The 22,238-nt window shown below is 36.2% G+C and overlaps 1 protein-coding gene and 2 long non-coding RNA genes across 5 annotated transcripts in view; 1 reads left to right on the top strand and 2 right to left on the bottom strand.

Moving 5' to 3' along the window:
* The window catches only part of RhoGEF64C (Rho guanine nucleotide exchange factor at 64C), a 46,760-nt gene extending 26,152 nt beyond the window's left edge, over positions 1-20,608 (top strand). The window contains exons 3-15 of one of the 3 annotated variants that reach the window (XR_011173755.1): positions 11,304-11,700; positions 12,322-13,818; positions 15,124-17,042; positions 17,314-17,525; positions 17,840-18,104; positions 18,429-18,650; positions 18,724-18,873; positions 18,988-19,095; positions 19,203-19,355; positions 19,445-19,561; positions 19,640-19,741; positions 19,966-20,154; positions 20,223-20,608. Coding sequence is in view for 2 of the 3 variants with exons in the window: in XM_069117933.1 (XP_068974034.1) it covers positions 11,304-11,700; positions 12,322-13,818; positions 15,124-17,042; positions 17,314-17,525; positions 17,840-18,104; positions 18,429-18,650; positions 18,724-18,873; positions 18,988-19,095; positions 19,203-19,355; positions 19,445-19,561; positions 19,640-19,741; positions 19,966-20,094 (5,271 nt within the window). In the remaining variant the exon portion in view is untranslated. Of the gene's footprint in view, positions 1-11,303; positions 11,701-12,321; positions 13,819-15,123; positions 17,043-17,313; positions 17,526-17,839; positions 18,105-18,428; positions 18,651-18,723; positions 18,874-18,987; positions 19,096-19,202; positions 19,356-19,444; positions 19,562-19,639; positions 19,742-19,965 lie in introns of all 3 variants that reach the window. The other 2 variants (XM_069117933.1, XM_069117932.1) reach the window with 2 other exon arrangements.
* On the bottom strand, positions 17,356-22,237 carry LOC138182270 (uncharacterized). Its single transcript, XR_011173756.1, has 3 exons — positions 22,164-22,237; positions 17,980-18,258; positions 17,356-17,489 (listed from the first exon to the last, which is right to left on the bottom strand). It is a non-coding gene; the product is annotated as an uncharacterized LOC138182270 (long non-coding RNA).
* LOC138182271 (uncharacterized) lies at positions 20,457-21,750 on the bottom strand. The gene is made up of 2 exons (XR_011173757.1): positions 21,216-21,750; positions 20,457-21,091 (listed from the first exon to the last, which is right to left on the bottom strand). It is a non-coding gene; the product is annotated as an uncharacterized LOC138182271 (long non-coding RNA).
* Position 22,238: the final 1 nt, after the last annotated feature.

The following is a 22,238-nucleotide window of genomic DNA, read 5'->3' as shown; positions in this document are numbered from 1 at the left end:
GGTTATTAGCTTTGTGCTTCTTTCGCTTTGAAGTTGGTACAATGAATCCGGTATGCGTATTCCTTAAATACATAGGTATATAATGACTTTTCTACACTCTTGTCAAATGTTGCCAGTACAGTGGCAACTGACTTACGTGTGTAACATGCAACCGGTTTTGCGTTTGGCCCACATTGCTATGCTACGATAGAACTTTACAGATATTGCGTCCCAGAAGTACATACTCTTTTCATATTAAGCACAGATTGCTCGATATGTCTGTGGATCCGGTGCTAAATTCTTCCTGCATTTTCAAAGAAGAAAGTTTCTTCTGGTAGAGAAGTATTACGAATCTTTATATGCACAGGTATGATCGTCATGCTTAGATCGCGGATATTTATACACGTTAAATATGACATTTATGCTCATAGAATATGCATAACGTGTTAGCACATTTGACATAAGTTTAACACGTTGACTGTTTAACATTTTATCGCGGTGATAATTGGTGACTCGCGTCAAGTTTTCTCGAATGATTAAAATAAGATAAATTTCATGCATTGAACAATTTTCAACAATACGAACGACTTGGATAGCATTGTCAGGGGAAAATACTTTGGAAAATATTTTCCAAAGATTAACCGTTACATATCTATATTCCAGAAGGAAATATATCAATATATATATATATATATATATATATATATATATATATATATATATATTTCTGATTGTTCGAAGATTCGAAATAAAAAAATAAACGGAACAATTTTCTGATAAATTTCGTTCACAAGAGCTTGCCACGATCTATTTGCCAAACACTTGGCGTTCGTGCCACGATCACAGTATCGTCGTCGATAAACGAAACCGGCCAATGATCGGACCAGCTTACACTCTCACATTCTCTTTCTGAAAGCAGTCGAGCTTTCACGATTACCAATTAAAAACGCACCGATGTACGTAACACGATACGTGATACGAAATCGTCGAATCTTATCAATTGGCTCGCGTGCACCGATCGTGCGCCGAAGATCGTTATCAACACCCACGTTTCGTATCAATCGGTGAAAACATCGCGCACGAACTTATGAAAAGACGAGGCCTGAGCATCCGGTTAAGGAAACGTCGAAGAAACGGCACAACGCAAGGAGATTGGCGAGCGAAGAGGCGCCTCGCAAATTGCGGTATCGTCTGTATGCAGGCTACGAGGATTGTGTAACCGTAGCCTCTGGTTGCCATAGAGGCGAGTGGGTATGATGCATCTATGGTGCATCCGCCGTGACCCCGGTGCATGCGCGTGCACCCGTGTCGCTTGCAAGATCCTATCGGGATAGCGCCCATATTCACCTGTCTTCGATTGCGTATAACACCTGTATGGGTGGGTACATTGAGAATATTTTGACGCTCGCTGCTCGTCTGTAAATTGTCAGTCTCTTAAGTGACTCTTATTTTAATATTTAATATTACACTGTACCGGACTTAATTTTATTATCCATTTAACGTTTTATTTATAGTTAAGTATTTTTCGTTCTTTTTTGTTTTTGTGTTAAACAAAAATATATACATATATATAAAATATGGAAATCGTTGGAAAAATATAGATATAAAAGTTGTATAGATAGGCAAGCTTACCGAATACGGTAGAAATTTGTTACTGAAAATATGTCAGTGACTTTGCGATACGTTTGCAAAGTAATATGTATTTCGTCGTGTAACTTACATAGTAGCTTAACGCTCCAGATGAGACGATTCTTTTACTGTTTGTACTGTACCCTGGATTTTTGCTATTTGGTGCGCGAGTTTGAAAGTGAACTGGACGTTTCGTCGTTGTAATTAGAGTTTACGGTTGCTATCGCATTAGCATCTAGGAATTAAGGCTTCTGCCGGACGTTTCGTGCATTTTTGAACAATTTAACGTCTGCAGTTTACTCGCTATGCTAATTTATCGTATTCGCTGTCTTTTTTTGTATGTGTAAAGTAGAATGATTCGAGGGAAGAATTTTAATTCAATCATAATCGAGCATTTTTTCCACGATTGGTTCGCTTTGAAATTAATTGACGATTTTATCTTTCATTATACTTTTTATTTGAACAAACGAACGTAACATTTTCACAGAAGAATTCCTCGACTTAGATTTTTTAGGACAAAACCATCAGAAACGTTTCGATATACAAATTATTTCCCGCGGCATTATTTCTCGCTGTTATAAAAGTAAAACGATATTGCGAAATATCATACTTTTAGATACGAAATCTCCACGAAAAAAAAGTCCTCCAACTTACGTCTCGAAAGAAAAGATTTTAAGCTGTAAATATTGTGCGCAACGAAAATATGTTCTCGCGTCGTGTAAACTTTTCAAATCTTCGAATGATTTCTATTGCAAAAGTCATCCGCGTCGTTATACTTTGTTATTTTTAATCGTTTAAATTTGTGCAGCTTTTTGCTCGGCACTCGCAAGCAGAACGATGGTTTTCACCGATCGACAACGTGTTAAGTAGTGCATACATTTCTCGACGTAAGAATGTACTTTTCCGATCCTGCAGGCTGACTTTGCAATTTCTAGCTTCGCCAACGTCTCGTAAGAATTCGAACGCACAGTTTTCTATCGCTCGTTGCTCGCCATTGATTCCGGATTTGCTATTAGTCTGTTGCGCATCGAGCGTGAACAAATAGCGTAAATCAATCTTCGGTACTTACATCGCTCGGCACTGATGCTCGTACAATTAATCATGTCGATGATTTACAACGGCAACTCTAAAATATCAATTCCAATAATTCAGAACTGTTCAATGCTGAATATCGATCAAACGTTAAGGATTATTTCTTTTACGTTCAAGGTGAACTTTTAGCAAAAACTGTCGTTAAAGACTACTATTATGACCGCATTGAAATACGTAGCAATGTAACAAATTTTTAACTCGTCATTCAGACTGGTAGTCTCTTCAGTTTGCAAGCACTGAGATCCACTTGATAGAACTCATTTGCCTTTTAGTAACTTCTTATCCCATAATGTGTAGCAATTGTTCGTTGACCTTCTCAAAAATGAAATCATTGAAATCGTTGTTTTTTTACTTTTCCGATAGAAATAACAGATAGTAAAATTCGTTTATTTTCTATATTTCTCGCCGTAAATTTTTCTCGTGCATCCCTTATTAAGATAAAAACATTTCAAATGAAAATTATGCTCGACCAGTAGCTGCGAGCGATTCTTCGAAGTTATAAAACGAAATTCTATTCTTAGTCGAAGGATGCGCAGCATTAATACCGAGATCGAATGATTGCACTGTTCCCCTGCACATTGTGAAAAACCAGTCACATTCTAAATATAGTAATATGAACGCAGATCGTTCGATTATCTCTCAGGTAGAAGACGATTTCTCGAACTCCGTTCTGGACAGACCATCTAAAATCTAAGTTGGACGTTACAAAATTTCCTTGCTCGTTCCCCTTCGTTCTAGTCTTGTGGCACGCGTGCAAACGAGATATGGCCTTCGGAAAGAGATTTAAGAAAAAAAAAAGAAGAAGGGAACTGCGCTTTTGAAATCACGACTAGTTGCAATCCATTTCGAGAGCAATACACGAGGGAGAGAAAAGGAAACGAATCGATACGGGAAGAGTGCGCCGGTTCTTGCGAAAAGGGAAAGAGAAAGATACGACGAGCGGTAAAAAGAGAGAGGAGGAGGAGGAGGAGACGTCACGCGAATAGAAAATGCCCATCTCTTGAGGTCATCTTGATCTCTCGAGCCTTGGCCATCGGGGGAAAGTGGACTTCTGCCTTTTATGTCATACGTGGTCGACTTTTGATTCTCACCTTCCCTTTGACATTTCAATAGATTCGATTCTTCGATTCGCCATTTAAACCAAGCAAACGATCATGCGTTAGGTTGGCTAGAAAATTCTATCATATTTTTCTGCTTCTCCTTGTCGTTATCTCTCTGAAAGGAAAAAGTCGATCGTTATTTATTTTCTGCTTAATTTCTCAGTCTTGTTAAATTTCATTAAATATCGTTTCGGTATTTCTACGACTTTTCGTTCTTAGTATCCAACTTATTTCCATATGGTTAAAAGATTTTCTACGGATCTAAATAAATTCCCAGTGTACGAAAAAAATGTTGCGAATCTGTCTTCGTCGTAAATGTCTCTATCCGGCAGTCGCTTAAAATGCGCTTCGCTGAACTTTATCACAGAACATGTTTAGCGATCCAATCAACAGCAACGTATTTTTCCAGAAAAATTGTTATGAATCATTTAGAATTTGATGGTTTTCAATTTGACGTGGAGGTAAAGTTGTGTGCGGAGGTCGAGGACCTTCGACTAATTTGAAAGCTTCATGACTTTACTTACGGTGCAATTAACGTTATTTGCCTGCAGAAAGTTTCTATTCCGGTAATATCAACCTTATCTCACTAATTGTGTAAAAAGCATTAAGCATAATCTTGGTCGTAGCTGTGGTAATAGTTTTCATTCGTCGTTTGCCGCGGAAATTACGAAGGTTGGATCACTGAGGAAACAGTAAATGAGAGTAGTTGCGACGTTGAACGATCAAATAAATTACTTACTCTTTCTTTTATTACTTTTAAAAAGCCTTTTCTCTTTTCAATCAGCGCGAAATATCGATAGAAAGAAGGGGGGTAAGAAGCAACTATCAGCAACAAAATAGACTCGACGTAAAGTCTGTTAGGGGAATTTCAAAACTGTCTACCGAGTGGCTTAAACGCAACTTTATTTGTAATTCATGCTGCACTTTTACTCGTTTTACGTTTCGTTAGTCTCGCTTTCGAAATTTCTAAGTAAAAAAATCGCGATTACAGTTGAATTATTTAACCGTTGAATTAAATCATAATATATATATGTATACATATATATATATTTATTTATTATTTTAAAGTCGTCTAAATGGTAACTGGGATGTGACATTAATTGTAATTTAATTACGATTTTGCATGTATTCCACTTAATTAATCTCGATTTCACTAAAATTGGGAAGAAAGTTGCAGTCACTTTTTTTTTCCCTTACATTTTGTGAAAGATTTTTAATAATTAAAAAAGAACACATTTTGGATTATCTATAATCCAGACGCATGAAACATCCAAATAATCTTGCTAATGACTTTATTTGTTATTCATATTGTATTTTACGTGTCTGAAATTTCAGTAATTTAAATGTCGATGATTGGAGAATGTTTTAATTAGAAAACATTTTATACGTTTTGAGTTTCCATAATTTCAATACCAAAATTAATAACTAGAAAATGGTAACGATCGTCGAATTATCCAATTTTTCAGTTTTCTAGAATTCACAAAATAATATATATCGATAATTGACAAGATTTGGAGTAATTAAGTTTATCTGTAATTCAATTAATCCAATTTCCAAAACTTCTAATCAATACATCACATCTTTTGCGATAAATCCTTTCGTTCCTGGCTTCGTGATGTAAGAAATATCTAGCATTAACGAGAGGAACCTGCATTTGTCTCCAACTAGATTCTCAAAACATTGTTCAATAATTTAAACGTAATTTTGTTAGCAATTCCTCTTATTTTTTATACACAGTTTTATCGTAACATAGGTATGATATTATCAAAATTTTCATACAGGGAATACAAATCCTCCTACATAGCTACGTAGCAATAACGCGATGTCATATCCTATGACCAGATCGTCCATCAGATAATCAAAATCCGATTAATTATTTGACTAAACATCTTCTGCTATCTACGAATAGAAATTCCATCGAAACGCTCATTATTCATCCTTTTGCTCCTCGAGTTTGCAAAGAAGCTGTAACTATTGTCTTACAGATTATCGAACGAACGTATCGTGCGAACGATCAGTAAGAGCAATATAATGGCCAATTCACGCTCGTTAAATCCATCTTTATCCGAAGGAATTTCACCGATCGGAAAAAGTCGATGAAAATGTCACTAGACGCTGAACCTAGAACGCCCGTTTGAAATTTTGTCGGCCACACCCGTTCTCCCGTTGCACCTGCGAGATATCACCTCGTTTTCTATGATCGTTGAAACACGGTTCGCGCTATATGCACACTTATGGTGGCCCTGCACGTACGTATAGCGTTCTTGTTGTTTTCCGAGCGAGCCGCCAATCGAACGTACGGACCGCTCCTCTTACGTGAGCCTGTGGAACAAGACTTTTACGAAAGTCTCGAGCATCGACGCGAGAAAGTAAAGCGTATCGAGTTTGCCTTCGGGCGAGCTATCTGCCCCATTTTCCGACCTCGTGTGCCATGTCGTACAATGTCCGTATCACCGGCAGTATCCGCCTGTGAAATGCAAATAACCTCCTTTTCCATGGCGCGCGTCCCTTTTCCCGAGACGGAGCGTAATGGAGAGGAAGTTGCCGATTTCCTACGTTATTCTTCGATAGATCTGGGAATCAGCCCTCCTCGATTCACGAAGCGCCAAGGAAGCAATTTACTATGATCGTTCATTACCATTATTTAACGTTTCTCATGTTCGTCGATGGTTCCACTGTAATGCCGCGAATACGGGAACAGCGAAAACGGCTAGGAAACCGCAAGACCTTCTCTTTGGAATTAGGTGATGCGTAGGATTTGAATATTTTCCATACAGAAGAAGAAACGTAATATATTGTTACGTACGTGTAATAAATCGTACATTTTACCTGGAAGTTGGCTGCAATGTACGATCTTGAATTATTTTATCGATGATACGTAATAATGTCACAGATACAGGGTCCATTTGTAACATCTAACTGGTACGAAACAAAGGAAAATTATATGGAAGGTTTGATGAAATTGAAAAGGGAAAGGTTTGAAAGAAAAAGGAACGAGAGGTGCCAGAAACACTTTGTATATAGTTCACGTGCAAAGATCTGTACGAAAGATGGATTGACATGTAACAAGGAAAATTATCGATAGCGTCAATTAAGCTCTCGTTTCGCAAGTAGCTTCTGTACTAATTATCTTCGTACGGATATGTTAGTACAAGATGAATCTCCAATCTGTTATTTGGAACTAATTCGCTTTGAAATATTTGAGTTTTTGTTTTTCTTTCACAGAATTTCATAACCATATATCCTTCATCTGTAATAATTATATGCAATGCCAGATATATGAAGCAGATTTCTATGCAAATGTAATGACACAGATACTATAAAACTAATATGTAAGATTAATTTTGTTTCGACTTACATGGCTTGAATAGGAGAAACACGTATATAGTCGACCAAAGGTGTTTTACTTCGTTGGCGAGGAAATGTTTTACAGCTTCGTACGAGGCTGTCCGAACGACAGCTGTAAGCACCTACATTGACAACCTAAGACAAATTACACCAGCTGGTTATTAAGGAGTCTTGAAGTTGTCACAATTTTCCTCTTCCAAGAACATGAAAGTCTCCTTCCTGTTACTCTAATTAATGTAATAAGATTTAGAAAAGCGTAATATGTAACATGCGGCCCCTATAAAACGTAACTGCAAATGAGAATTGTTAATTGAACTATTAACTCTTACGAGTTCTACGAATCTATATAAGAATATAATAATATACGCTAACTGAAGAGAATTAAGTACGAATAAATACATACTATACAACGTTTCAGAAAGTTTGTATATAAGATTCATAGGAAATAAATATATTTATAAAGAAATCAATCAATGATAGAAATTAATACATAACATAATAATATAGCATAATATAATATATTTTACTATGTCCACAACTATAATTTGCCTATTATTTGTTAATCATTTTGTTCATTCTAATCGCAAGACAAGAAAATCGAAATGGTACCTTCTTGTCCCATTAAAGACCAGTTTAAATTACTACAAAACCTAGTAATAAACTTCCGGTCAATAAAAGAGAATATTATTCATGAATGTTAAGTGACACTATATATAAGTCCGTACAAATAACAGTAATACATGTCCAAGTCTGATTTATCTTATTTTAACGGACTAAATGCTTAAAACGTAACATAAGAAATAAATATGAAAATATCACAATTTCCTCCGACTGTTTTTGCTTGTGATAGGTATACTTCAATTTCACGTGCTGACGTAAATTCAGCATCTGGTCAAGAAAGATAGCTAATACGAAAGAAAGCGGTCCAGATAATACCAAAGCGTTTTGACCATTATCTTATTCCGATTTTCAATCGACAAACTTCAAAATTAAATATACACTCCATTCATTTTCTGTGACTGTCAATGGAAAGCAGGATGCGCGCGTAATTTCACATATTTTCTTGAAAGATCGTAGATCGTGTCTAACCTTCGAGCACGCACGACGTGCACGCAAATCCCACCTTAGTATTTTTTCCCTTCCTAGAAACAATGGTCGAGAGACCATTGCTTCGTGAGTTTCCTGGTTTGAACCAAGCTTTCGCTTTCCAAGTAACTCTCCTGTTAATTACGCCTTGTGTGATGTCGCACGTATGCTTAAGACGAAACTTCATTCCGAAGTCGTTCTTTTCGAAATAATGCCCGCAGCTATTATCACTTTGCAAATTGAAAAATAGAACGAAGCGAATAGGAAAATTAGCATTGACGTGAAGTCCGAATCCGATCGAAAGCGTATTTTCGTCTCCCACGGATGAAATTTTTCCATCGAGTAGAACCTGTTAGCGAATGCATACCATTTCACGATAGATTTCCTGTTACTTTTAAAAGGTGCTCTTTCAAAGAAGCAAGTATCAAAGTAGTAGCACAGCATGAAAACCAGAAAAACCAGACGAAGACCAGTCCAAATATTTTTCAGTTTCTTTCGTCGATTTCTTTATAGTTTCCTATAAATAAAATTTTTTATGAACCTGCATACGGTGGATATTTTTCTTTTCTATAAAAGAAAAGATGTTTAATCTGTTGGTCGCCTTTGTCCACCCGCGACATTTCTCCGCTTTTTTCTCTTTTTCTGTCTCTCTCTTTTTGTTTCGAAACTCACAGTACCAGCCTAAAACGAGCTGTGACCTCCACCAGCATGCTATGTCTGAGCTCATGGTCGATGATTCACTTCAAAAAATCATTTCTATATTTTTCGTATATTTTTAAAAATGTCACAGCTATGTAGAGGATGGTTGTTTAGTGTGGTTTAAATGACGAGAGTAAGAGATATTGAAACCGTCAAATATATTTTAAAATAATAAATAAATAAATAAATACAGATAATGTTCGCTAAGACGTTCGTACTAACGGATTCGCTAAAGACAGTGTATAAACCGCTAATAAGATCGTTCGAGACTAACTGACAAAACTGATATTGATTTACACGACTGACTCACTTCTGGAGAAAATGGTCGAGGGAATACCGGAAAATTCAAATTCGTCTTTGTTTGACGGTCGCTCGTAGCGGCGACATTGTTTTGCTCGGAGTTTATTTATTATTACATTATGTATATCCTAACGATGTTGATACTCCGAGGTATAACAACACGATTTGAATTGTCCTCTATCTCATGTGCCGTTACAGCTATATTCTTAAAAATCTTCGTGCCTTTGGTACCTACGAAACGCGATTCTATACTATTGTACAGAGTTGTTGGTAACTGGTGGTACAAGCGGAAAGGGGTGATTCTACGCGAAAAAAGAAGTCGAAAATATAGAATAAAAATTTTTCGTTTGAGGCTTTGTTTTCGAGGAAATCGACTTTGAATTTTCGCTCGGTACGCGTGCGGTACGTTATAACGGATTTCACTGTAGATCGTTGTCTCGATGGAAAGATTTAAAAAAAAATTAAAAAAAAATATTTTTGTTGTATATTTTCGACTTCTTTTTTCGCGTAGAATCTCCCCCTTTCCGCTTGTACCAACCACCCTGTATAGTTTACTTATTAAATGAAAGGTAGTCACTTTTCACTTTCAATCGATGCTCTCCTTTTTGACAACACGATCGAAAGTTTCCGAGAACCTTGTATAGATATAAAATTGAAAGTTAATATTTGGAGTTGCAGTGTAACGCAAGCCATTAAAAATTCCGTTTACTAAGTCCGGATATCCTGTTGAAAACGAAAGCTTTCACGTACATATCTTCCCTTTCGAGTGATAATAATAACAACAGCAATTATTCGCAATAATCACATGCATCGAATATTAACGACACCGCCAAATAAGACAATGCGTACTAGAAAATTCATTTCCATGCAGATGAATGAAAATGAGCTAACAGCTACAAAATGCACGAATTTAAAAACTTACAGATCTATTTTCTGAACATGTTTCCGAAATTATTCTGATCAAATTTTTAATTGCAATTATAATAATGTATTCTGTCATTATCTATAATGCCATTTAATTATTAAAGGCACGGCGATAAAAATATTTTAATAGAACATTTAAAGTAATTCGCACGTACATTTCCAATGCATTTTCTTTTAAAAAAATATTTACACAAAAAGTATTTGCTACTTCTTTGAACCAGAGAAACGGGTATACGCTGTCGCAACTGTATTGCTTAATCCACATGTGTATATGTTAATATCTAAGCAAACTATATTTTTTTTTGTATCCCGAGACGTCCATTCGAATACTATACATATGGTACGTCATTTGTGAACGCTGATATTGCAGTAACATTATGCTGATTACTAACACATTGTCACCTGTGATGTAATAATGCATCTAATATTACACTCACAGTCGAAGCTTTGCTGCTTTGAAACGATGCCCTGAAGGAAAAGTCGATGGATAGATACAAATTGACTAGTGACCGAAGAATTAAGTCCGTTAAAAGTTAATTTATGGACAAGTAGTTTAACGTTCCATCACAATGCAAATATAGGACGTTTAAATCTATCGAGTGCCAAAAAGCAGTAATTTGAAAAAAAATTAAATTATACGATAAAAACTATCATATAGACATAAGAAATACGTATCTATCTTATAAAATAAGTACCTATATGTAACAAATGGATATTGATGTTAAATAATTACATAGCTTTAATAATTTTAACAAAATTCTCAGATAATCACCGTTACTTTAATATCACGGAATTCCATAGAAAATGCAAGTTACATTATACTTTAAGGCGCATCAATCACTTTTACCGCAACTACGGAAGAGAAAACAATAATCGCTCCAAGAATTTATTACAGCTTTAGACGCTAGTAATGTTAGACATCGATACTACGAACAATTTCCCTTTACGCATTTCTCTTATTAAACATATATTTCTTTCCATATTTCATACAAAATTTTCTCAAGCCTGCTTCCACTTACAATCGTATTTTCACTCAAATTCAAACGCAAGAAGGTTCGACGCATAAACCTTGAGAACTTCGTACAGTTAAAAAGCCTCTAAATGCTAACTTCCAACTAACGATCTACGACTATCAATTCGTTTCAGAATTACGACACGCTGAGCAAAGGGAAGAAATCGTGGAGTGTGAGACTGGGCCTGTCGCGACAGAATCAAAGCACCGATGATCCTGGCAAAGTGTGGGGAACGATAAGCGGCGGCAGCGGAATATCGCGTCAAATGATCTACGGGGATCCATGGCTCTATGGTACGGTTCGGTCTTCGAGACCTGGACACGAGCCACGAGGCTTCATGACACCACCGCCTCCGCCGCCACCGGGAGCACCAGTATTGGTAGTATGTTCCTGTCCGGAATTTCTCAGTGGAACCACCCGGAAATTCGGCAATTGCCGCAAGTGCGGTGGCCACCGATTGGCTGGTGTACCTTTAGGAGGAACATGTCGGCTACCACCGGTTTCCTCGAGGTCGAGGCCCAGCCTCGCCGGTAAGTCTCTCTATCGACGAAGAATTTAGCGGTTACAGTATCGATTACCGATTGTTCTTTATCTTTCGTGTTTTGCTCATGCCACGAAGGAAACGTGAGCAGCTAAAGGGAGAGATACGTTTTGTAATTAACGCGTACCTACACGTGCCGCTTAGATCGGTTAACGTTTGCTAATGCGTGGTAAGTGGCTGCATTAGTGAGTTGCTAAGTTTGTTAATGAAATTTCTCGCGTGACATACTTGAGCGAAGATCCGAACGATTCAAAGTGTACCTTTACTTCGTGCAACGACACGAAGTTACACAATTTAGTTAAATTTATATATTTATCTATAGGTATTTTTTTCATTTTTTTTTTTGTATAGATATATTTAATTATAATAGAGATTTAGTAATGTTCCTTCTTTCTGTCATTCTTTCATTATTATATCTTGTTAAAAAAAAAAAGAGAGAGGAAGAAAAGCAAAATATCTCACGCGACTACGTTTAAAACTATTCATTTACTACATTCAAAGAATTTCCATCGCGATTAAATATCACATGTTAGAATTCCACAAATTACAAACGCAAGACCGTTCCGATATCTCACGTTTATCGTTAGTGAATGCAATTGAAAATCGACAGGAGTGCTGAGGTCATCGATAGACGATCCGTACGACCTGATGCGTCGGAATCGGCTAGTGGAGCCGAGGACGCGAGCACGCAGTATTTCGCCGCACCGACCGTTGTCTCAACGCGATTCTCGGAGCCAAAGTATGGCGCGGAACACGAAAGAGCGAAAGGGCTCGATCGAAGGTACTTCCTCGAAATCCGAATGGTTCGACAAAGAGGCGACCGCGAGCTACGAGGACACAGGACGCAAGCAACGTGCGAACTTCATTGGCGTGTCCACGGACGAATGGCTCGAGGAATCGCCACTGCTGGCGGATTCACGAAATCAATCGATCTCGACAACCGCTGTCAGGCTGCTTCGAATTCCGAAAAAGGTGAAAAGCGCAAAGAACGATTGGTCGGATTGCTCGGTGGTGAAAACACCGGAAACCAGTCAGACGAAAAGCAACCATCAAGATGACTGGAAAGAGAGACCGTCGAGCGCCTGTGATTCAAGAAAGAGCATCCTCGTGTGCGACGTAAATCCCTATTTGTTGTTGAAGAAACAAAAGGACGAGGACGATCTGAGCGACGACCTGTCGGACAACGCCCTCGAGCAGGATGACGCGAGACCGCTTTCCAGCCTGTTCGATCCCTCGAAAGTGAAATCGATCGAGAGGATACCGAACAGAAGCGCGGTCGCCGCGATCGGTGGCCAGAGAATAAGGGTGTTCAACGAGCCACGAGAAATCTCAGACGACGAGGAAGTTGCACCAGTCACGAGGATTCCCATACCAAAGGTTTCACCGAAGCGACCACCGAGAAGGTTGAAGGAAGCCAAACAAACGCTGAAGAGTATTCTGAAGCGGGGGAAGGTGCTCGAGACACGTAGGAAGAACGTCCTGTTCAACGTCGACAATGTTATATTCGCGCCCGAGAAACCGTCCGAAGTAACGCGACTATCCTGGAGCAGAATCGGCAGGATCGCGAGCTGCGGCTCACCCAGGGAGCAACCGAATAATGACGAGTCGGAGGAGGGTGAGGAAGAGGAAGAGGAAGAAGAAGAAGAAGAGGAGGAGCCAGTAACTGTATCATCGCACGAGCAGAGAGAAAAGTATAATTTCATCACCATTCCGAATATCAAGGATCCAAAGGTGGATAGAGTTCGACCGAAGGAACCTAGAATCTCGCAGCATGTGTGCCAAAATCCTATTAATCCTGTTGAAGGAATTAAGATAGATAAGTTCGTATCCTCTTGCGATGCGGAACGTGTTGCCTCGAAGAAAAAAGAGAACGTCGAGGTACAACGGCGGAGCGAAGATATCGTTCCACGAAACTTCACTGATCAAACTGTTCACTCGTCGAGACGCGAGAACGCGAAGGAAGAGAACGAAGAAAGGAAAAGGATAGAGGAGACGAACGAGATCAGAATGAAGAAAGACACCGAATCGCAGATCAAGATCGAGGAATGCAAGGATCGTATTCCAAGCATCGCCGTAGACGAAAAGGACCTGATATTGAAGTCTGAGGGTAAGAATTTCGATTATTCTTTGTATTATGTTCATTGAATGTGCCTTTTTCACTAGATCTTGCGAAAAATTCTGCCGTTTTTCCTAGTTATTTTTATCACGGTTTTATGTATAAAAAAAATAAATTAGATCAAAAATATGGACCATAACGACGATCGTTACACCGTGAAAAAGAAAAAGATAAATATACCGCTTAAAGAAAAAAATAAACATATCGTAACACAAGCCTGGAAACAAGAAAAAAGATTAAATTTTCCGATAGATGTAATATTTAATCTTAACTAAATGATCATACGTAATAATCGTACGGTTTAGATCGAATCGATGTCAGACTAGAATCAAGGTTGCCTATCTTATGTGCAACGCAATATCTAGATTTATTTTATAGATATCAGTGTTTATCGTGTCACCAGCAGAATACATGAGAATTCTTAGTTTACAAAATGTACATTATTACATGTCCATTAGTCATCGTATGTTCAAATGGCCTTCGTTTTCTCAATTGGTAACTTCCAGAATCGCTTCTTTTCGCACAAACACCAATTATTCCCTTCCTCTATAGTTTCACTGATTTATCGTTTTAGTCGTTTCCTTGCAAAACAATGTTTAGTATAAAATATCGCCTTAGTCGTAATCCTCATTTCTTTAATGTTTATCCTCTAAAATATCATATTCGATAAGAGGGCAAATAAAGTAAAAATACTATTTAGATAGAATAAAATGTAAACGTGAATTAAAACGAAAATTAAAAATATTTGTAATTCTATCTGCAAGTTATAGATTTCTATTATTTGCCATTGTGGACACTTTCTGAAATAATATTCGATTATTGAAAATAATTTGCAGCATGATATCCGTTAACAACAATAATTTCTTAAAGAATTTCCCCGACTTAAAGTCATAAATCTTCAGACAATTTACGGAATAATTCTCCTTTCTCTGGGTATCGCGAGCGTGTAATTATGCATTTTAGAGATCTCACGCGTTTTCTCTTCTTTTCATAACTATTCACGACTTCACACTTGCATGTGATTATACCTTGCAATACAGCAATGGTATTTGTTTACCAAAAGATAAATCTGTTCATTTTCCATGACTTAAATTATTATCAAGAACAAGCTTGCTGTCTTCCTAACAATACGCATTTTGTTCTTTTATATGTATAATTTCACGCTAAATTCTGTATCGTAAATATGTAAATACTTTGATAACAATTTCAACAAAATATACCACACAAATTTTACGATTGCTTCGTGTCTTATACGTTTTAGTGGCAGATCTAATAATACTTGTCACTAATTTACAGAAAACTCCAAAAAATCATCTTTATCACGCAGCCAAAGCGAACGATCGTTTAACAGACCAGAGGTATCAGCTGGCGATGTGCTTTTTATGGATACCATGCGCCTCAGCCTGTGTAGAAGAGTGAAAGAATCGTCGCCAGGTTCAAACGAGCAAACGATTCGACATAAAGATTCAGTCGAATCTACGACAGCGACGATAAAAGATTCAGACTTGAAGGAAGAGACTGATTCGATTAAAATAGAATGTCAATCGGAATTATCAAACGCAAAAGAAATCGAAGAAGTTCCTACTGAAAGTATAATTAAGCCAGAGATGGAACCTTCGATAGAAATTCAAAGGAATTTTGATGGGAACGGCGATCATTTCCGAGGAATGAGGCCAACAAGTTGGTCTCCTCCGCCTGGAAAACAGAAACATCGTTACAAAATCAGCGATTCTGATGCGAAACTGAAAATCGTGAATAATACCGAATCAGAACGAAGCAGTCCACTGTTGAAGACCACTTGGAGCACATCGAATTCTTACGGATCGTCGAAAATCGAGATCGGATCACCGACCATGGAAAACAACGTGTATAAAATCACAGTCAGTCCCCGAGCTTCGCCTCTTATACATCGATTGCAGATAGGCCCAGGTACTAATGGGTCGAGAAGAACGTCGATTTTAATCAACGGTGACACAACCCCTACCGCTGAAACATCGCCGGACAACAAAGTGACCATCAGCGTCGGTGGAGAAGACAGCGTTTACAATCCCACGGTGATCTCGGTAAACTCGGAAAATTTGCCGCGAATAAAGAGTTCTAGCGAAAATCGAACGCTTGTGATCTTAGACAACTACAAGTCAAACATCGTGGTCGAATCTGTGAAAGAAAACGACAAAGAAGATATAAAATCGAAACCGTTAAATGCGACTAAATCGGAATCTATCGAACAGACCGAATATTCTCGAAGAAACAACGAAACCTCGTCCGAGAATAGAATAGCGTCAAGTGTCCTAGAAACGTCAAGGGACTCTGAGAAGCAAATGAAATCAAATATCGAAAGTAAAACTTCTACCACGGAGAAGAGTGGTAAGTTTTACATAACGAACGAACGAGCGACACGAACGGAACAAACAACACAGCAAAGAGATGCGGAAAATTCGTCGAAACTTTTGGGACTGTCGAAAGAGGCACTGATCTCGAAACTGCTCGAGGATTCCCTAAGGAAGGCAAGAAGAAATGGAGAGATCCTCGACGAAGACAGCGGCGAAGCTATTTTGAAAATACTGAAGCAAAGTTTGCTGAAGAGCAAGGAGTACGAGAGTTCCGAGTCGACTCTCGAGGCGAATTACTCGAGAGCATCCAGCTTAAATTCGGATGGCGATTTCATTTCAACGAATCTCTTCCTTGAGGAGAATCCCTATGAGGTAATCAAGGAGCCCATTTACGAGGAGATTCCCGACGAACCTCCGCCTCTGCCACTGAGTCCGCCACCCACGGAGGATTACATAAAAGACAGAATATATTTCGGTGACATCAATTACTATAGAAAAAGTAATTCCGATCAGTTCCTTGGGTCCTACTTGACAGACAATGTTTTCAAAAAATCTGAGGATGTTGCTGAAACGTATTTGTCGAAGAGTCCCGAGGACTTCTTCAAGAAAATGTCTACGTCGCCAGAAGAAGAGAATATCTCAAGTAAATTCGAATTGCTTAATTACCTTATGGACTCGAAGGATCAAGCAACATCCATCGAAGAGGAAGATGATGACGACGATGAGGACGAAGAAGATACGGAGGGAGATCTTGAAGCGCTGTATGAGCAAAAAGAGACCAGCCTCGGCGATCTTAGTTCGAAGAGTTCACAGATATCCAACGTTTCCGATAGCAGTGAGGAATGCAATATTATATTGACCAGCTCATCGGAAACATCAAAAGTATGTTTCCATCAGTTTTATATTTTTTTTTCTATTTGTTTTTTCTTGTATAATATTACATTATAATGCTTCGAAATCAGAAATCAATATATTCTTGATGCCATACTTTTGCGTTAATATAAACCAACTTATATTTTTCTCGCGATAATCGTCTATTTATTGTTTCTCCAATTAAAAGTTTATTACACACACGTAAATAAGATAACATCGCGTGTAATACATGTAATGATAGTTCAGATAAAAGTCGTGATGTGAATTACAATTTTTAAAGGTAAGAGCCGTAGATATAGAAAGAACTGATAGCGGAGTGGGATCAGAAAGCAGTCAAGCCAGCAGCACTCGGGGCGTGCCAAGACGTTGGAGGGCAGGAAATGTCTCTTCAGGACCAGGAAGTCTCCTCAGTGGAATCCCACAAGTGATTTCCGGTGATTCAAAGCACTGCGAGGACTGCGAACAACGTTTGGATCCTTTAATAACAGACAGGTAAGTGATGATATAATAATATTAGTGTACAAATTAACAAAAGAATACCTGAGAGGAAATAAATACAATTACAATTTGTATTCTGTTAGAATATGAAGTAATCGTATGAATATATACATATATTTTCAATGTTTCAGTATTACAACCTTTCCTAATTTGTAAAAATATATCTGTTAATATCTTGTTAAAGTACTATTATTATTAAGTAATAAATACTACTACTACTACTACCACTACTACTTTTAATTATATGAATTTGTAATTTAATTTTTAATGTAGTAAGGATTTTAATAACTGTTATTATGTTTGTTTAGTGGTGTAGTGTACGCCCCTTTCGTGTGTAGAAAATGCTCTAAAAAGAGAGTAGAGCGCAAAGAAATCATTACAGAGATTGTAGAGACTGAACAAAAGTACGGAAGAGATCTACAAATTATTCTCGAAGAATTTCACAGACCTATGCTAAGGGCTGGGCTTCTCACATCCGAGCAGCTTGCAGCGATTTTCCTCAACGTAGAAGAACTTCTCGAACACAACCTTGTACTCGCAGAGAAATTAAAAGATGCCGTGGAATTTGCTCAGGTAAATAGATAGCCCTTCAATACCATTTCTATTACTTGTACGTTCATCAACTCTTGTTACATGTATTACACATTATTGTGACCATACTGTATACTGAATAAAGTTGAAAATAATTTTTTAAAGTAATTTAATTTAAATTTCCCCTGTGATATTTCTGCAACATATAATTTTATAAATAAAAATAATGCACATTTGAATAGAAGTGTATCAAATAGATTTTTCATTTTATTATCGATGGATGAACGTTTTAATCTAACATTCTGATTGATTTTAAGAAATAAGGCTGTATACAAATAAGGATAATAATTTCTAAATAATTTATAGGAATCCGGGGATGAAGATCTTCTAACAGTAGATGTAGGAAAAATCTTCCTGGAATCTGAGCGGATGCTACATGCATTTGAAAGCTATTGTACCCGTCAAGGAAGCGCAAGCTTATTATTACAGAATTTAGAGAAGGAAAAAGAACTACTGCGAATTTTTCTAAAGGTTTCACAAATGGAAAACACTGTTTTACGTAGAATGAATTTGAATTCCTTCCTAATGGTAAGGGAAAAGTGGAATTATGACATCTTTTCAAATGCAAGACTTTATATAAAAAATAATTCTTTTCTTCTAGGTTCCCGTTCAAAGAGTAACGAAATATCCTCTCCTGTTGGCTCGATTATTGAAAGCTACGCCTTCTGTACGACCAGACATACAAGAAGCAAAGGAAAGACTAAAACAAGCCCAGGCTACCATAGAGTTACATTTGGAACATATGAATGCTGTAAGTATATCATTAATCTGTATTATAAATTTCGAATAAAATTAATATCAATATTTTAATGTAAATATGTAAATATTACATGCACAATGGACAAATTTAATAATGTAATAACAGGAAGCAAAGGATGTAACTTCGACAAAGCTTTGGAGAAGAATTTCAATTATTCAGAATGGTAGACGACCTATTGGTGAACAGGATATGGTGAATATAAAATTAAGGAAGGTAATGTAGACATTTATTTTAAAATATACGAATGCATTATTTAACTGTATAATTAACTTTAAATATATTTGAGTTAAATGTAAATTAATACAACAAATAAATAATAGATGGCCGTAGAAGTATTAGAATGGGCTCATGAAGAAGCAAAATTCGTATTAGAAGGACGTCTTTTAGTTGCTCAGCCAACAGATAACAATTGGAGACGCGGGCGTACTGTCAAGCTTGCTCCTGTAACTGCCATGTTGGTTACTAATGGCAAGGTATAAATCATGCCGTTTACAATTATATTTAACGACATTCTATATTTATAATTGACGCTTGTTCACACATTATACAAATTTTTCTACAGCCAAATGCAGAGGACCTTGAATTTAACGACGATTCTCTCTTTCCAAGACACATTGGTATCAAGGAAGCTACGTTATTGCTAGTTAAAGAAAAACTTGGACGTTATTCATTATTGCGCGTAAGTTATTTTCACGACTTTAAATCAGATGTACACAATTGAGCTCTTTATTATTATGTGAAATTTCATCTATTTTAGGAACCGTTGTATCTGGATAAGTGTATAGTATGTTGTGAAACAGACCTTGAAGATTATTTCGAAATTCAAGAATTATCATCAAAGGAAACTTTTATATTTAAGGTGATACTTTTATTACATAAAATACGATGCGATATTATAATGTAATTTACATTATGTTCTGAAATTTACATAATTTTTATTCTAATGTCTGTAAAACTAACGTATTTAATGAAATCGAGTTTCGGTATTGTATTTTATTATTTATAAAAGATAAAGATAGAATTTTTATATATTATATTTTCTCAATAATCGTTGTTTCATTTACAACAAATATTCTATTGCAGGCCGAAGATGGCGCCAGAACAAAGAGGTGGTGTAGGACGTTACAAACACACGCACAATCTCTTGGTGCATGGCGTAAACGTCGTGGAGCGCTGCCAAATATCATGATATGCGGTGTCGCGAGAAATTGATGAAGAAACGACAGAATTAAATATAAAAGTAGAATCTAAATTTACAGGTATTATTTAAAGGTGATTGTGATTCCTAAACACGCACGAATAAGTTCGTGCAATCGATTAAAATGACGTATGATCTCCAGATGAATTAGCAGTGATTTATCAAGGAGAATATATGTGTTGGACCAAAAGATTTCCTCTGCTCATTGGTGGTATGTATCAATGAGTAATATGAAAATCTAACTCTTGCCGTGCGCAGACTATTTTGCGTTCGGTTACAGTACGTTGCAGAAACTTAAGTTTCCTACGTCGCTGTAGCCAACACGTTGTACAACATTATATAACGTCACAAATTGTTCTGTTTTTCCCTTCTCCCGGATACCGCAACTACATGTATACCGAATGAGTAATTGCCCACGCGTAGGACTATTTAACATTTGCATTGAAGCTAAAAGAGCAGAGAGTAGCTGTGATACTGACCGGTGTAGTATTGGGTATTTTTTATCAGATTATATCAAATACTGCAGTACGAATCGAGCTTTTATTTCTATGTATTTTTATAAAGACATTTAACTTTCCCGAAAATAAATTGATAATAATGTACATAATTTTAAAAATGAGGTAATAGGGTTATTATATTTTGTACCCTTATGGTTTACGAGAACTAAGAAACTGCCAAATGTTCCGTAAAATCAAGCTTGGTAATGATTTATATATAAATTAATTAATCTACTAGATATAGTATATAACTATTCCTTGAATAATAATTAACAGTATTTTATGGCGTCTAACATACAAACTTGAAATTGTATATTGTACAATAATTTTATTTAAGACCTAAGCCATACGTTTTGTATATAGATGTATATTTATATTGAGATTGGTTTTAGACACATAATTGTTATTTTAAATCCGTCATTCAATAAAAATCAAATATACTTATTTGCATGCTGTATATTACAGCATGATCAATATTGTTCCTTATTTACCATATTCATTACTCATATGTCAGCTAGAAACAATAATAAATACAAATAGATTTGTTTTTAAAAAATCAATATTTTTTCTACCAATATAGATATATTTATACATGTACAAGTACAGGTACTATATAATACCGATAGTTTTTTGTTTACCCTTATCACATATTAAAAAGTCATCAATATCGGAAAGGTTAGGTTCGATCTGTACATTTACCAATAATTAAACATGAATTAAAAAATTTACTACACATAACAAATGATATTTAAAAAATGTTAAACACTAAGAAATTTAAAACTATTCTTCTGACGTATACGTTGCCACCAAAACGCACAACTATAGACGAAAATACACTGAAGTGGGAGTTTTTTTTGCGACTATCTTAGAAACTAAGGCTAGCCGCCAATTATATGTATAGGAACAAGTTGTTCAAAATGTTGCACTTTAGAACATATTCAAAAATTATCAAAATCAGAGAGGAAGTAGCGCTCCTACAACTTCACCAAATATAGTTACAATTACATCATAAATTACACAATTATATGTTCGATAATTTCAAAATTGAGATATAGATTAGAAATGGCAAATAATTTTATCAGACCTTCTCTCACGTGACATAAACAGGCATATCAAACAGTATATCAAATTTAAATAATAATCAATAAATGTTTGAAAAATATTTATAATACACAAATTATATATATATATATATATATATATATATATATATATATATACACATTATATTCGAAACAACATATATTCATATATATATAAATATATAATAACATATATAAATACATATATTCGAAACATATATATATATATATATATAAGCTAATATGTACAAAGAAGATAAAAGTAAACATTCATCAATAATGACTATATTTCAATAAAAAATAGAAGTTTGCTATATATAAGCTTTTGTTGATTTGTCTTGCTACTTTTTAAATACTAAAAGTTTAATATTTAAATTAATCCTTGTGTGTTACAACAATGCTACAATCTACGTATGTTATGAATTTCGTAATGCGAAGTAAGCAGTGGATGTAAGGGGTTCTCAAACATTCATTCACTTGTTTTTATAATTCAGAACCACTGACCTGTCATAAACAACGAAGATGGCTTAAGGTAGACTCGTTATCTATTAATTCTTTTAACGTTGACATGATGTGTGT

The sequence above is a fragment of the Bombus flavifrons genome, chromosome 8 (assembly GCF_040668555.2).
Source record: "Bombus flavifrons isolate JBK064 chromosome 8, iyBomFlav1_principal, whole genome shotgun sequence".
Lineage (NCBI taxonomy): Eukaryota > Metazoa > Arthropoda > Insecta > Hymenoptera > Apidae > Bombus > Bombus flavifrons.
This window is presented reverse-complemented; position numbering and strand designations above follow the sequence as displayed.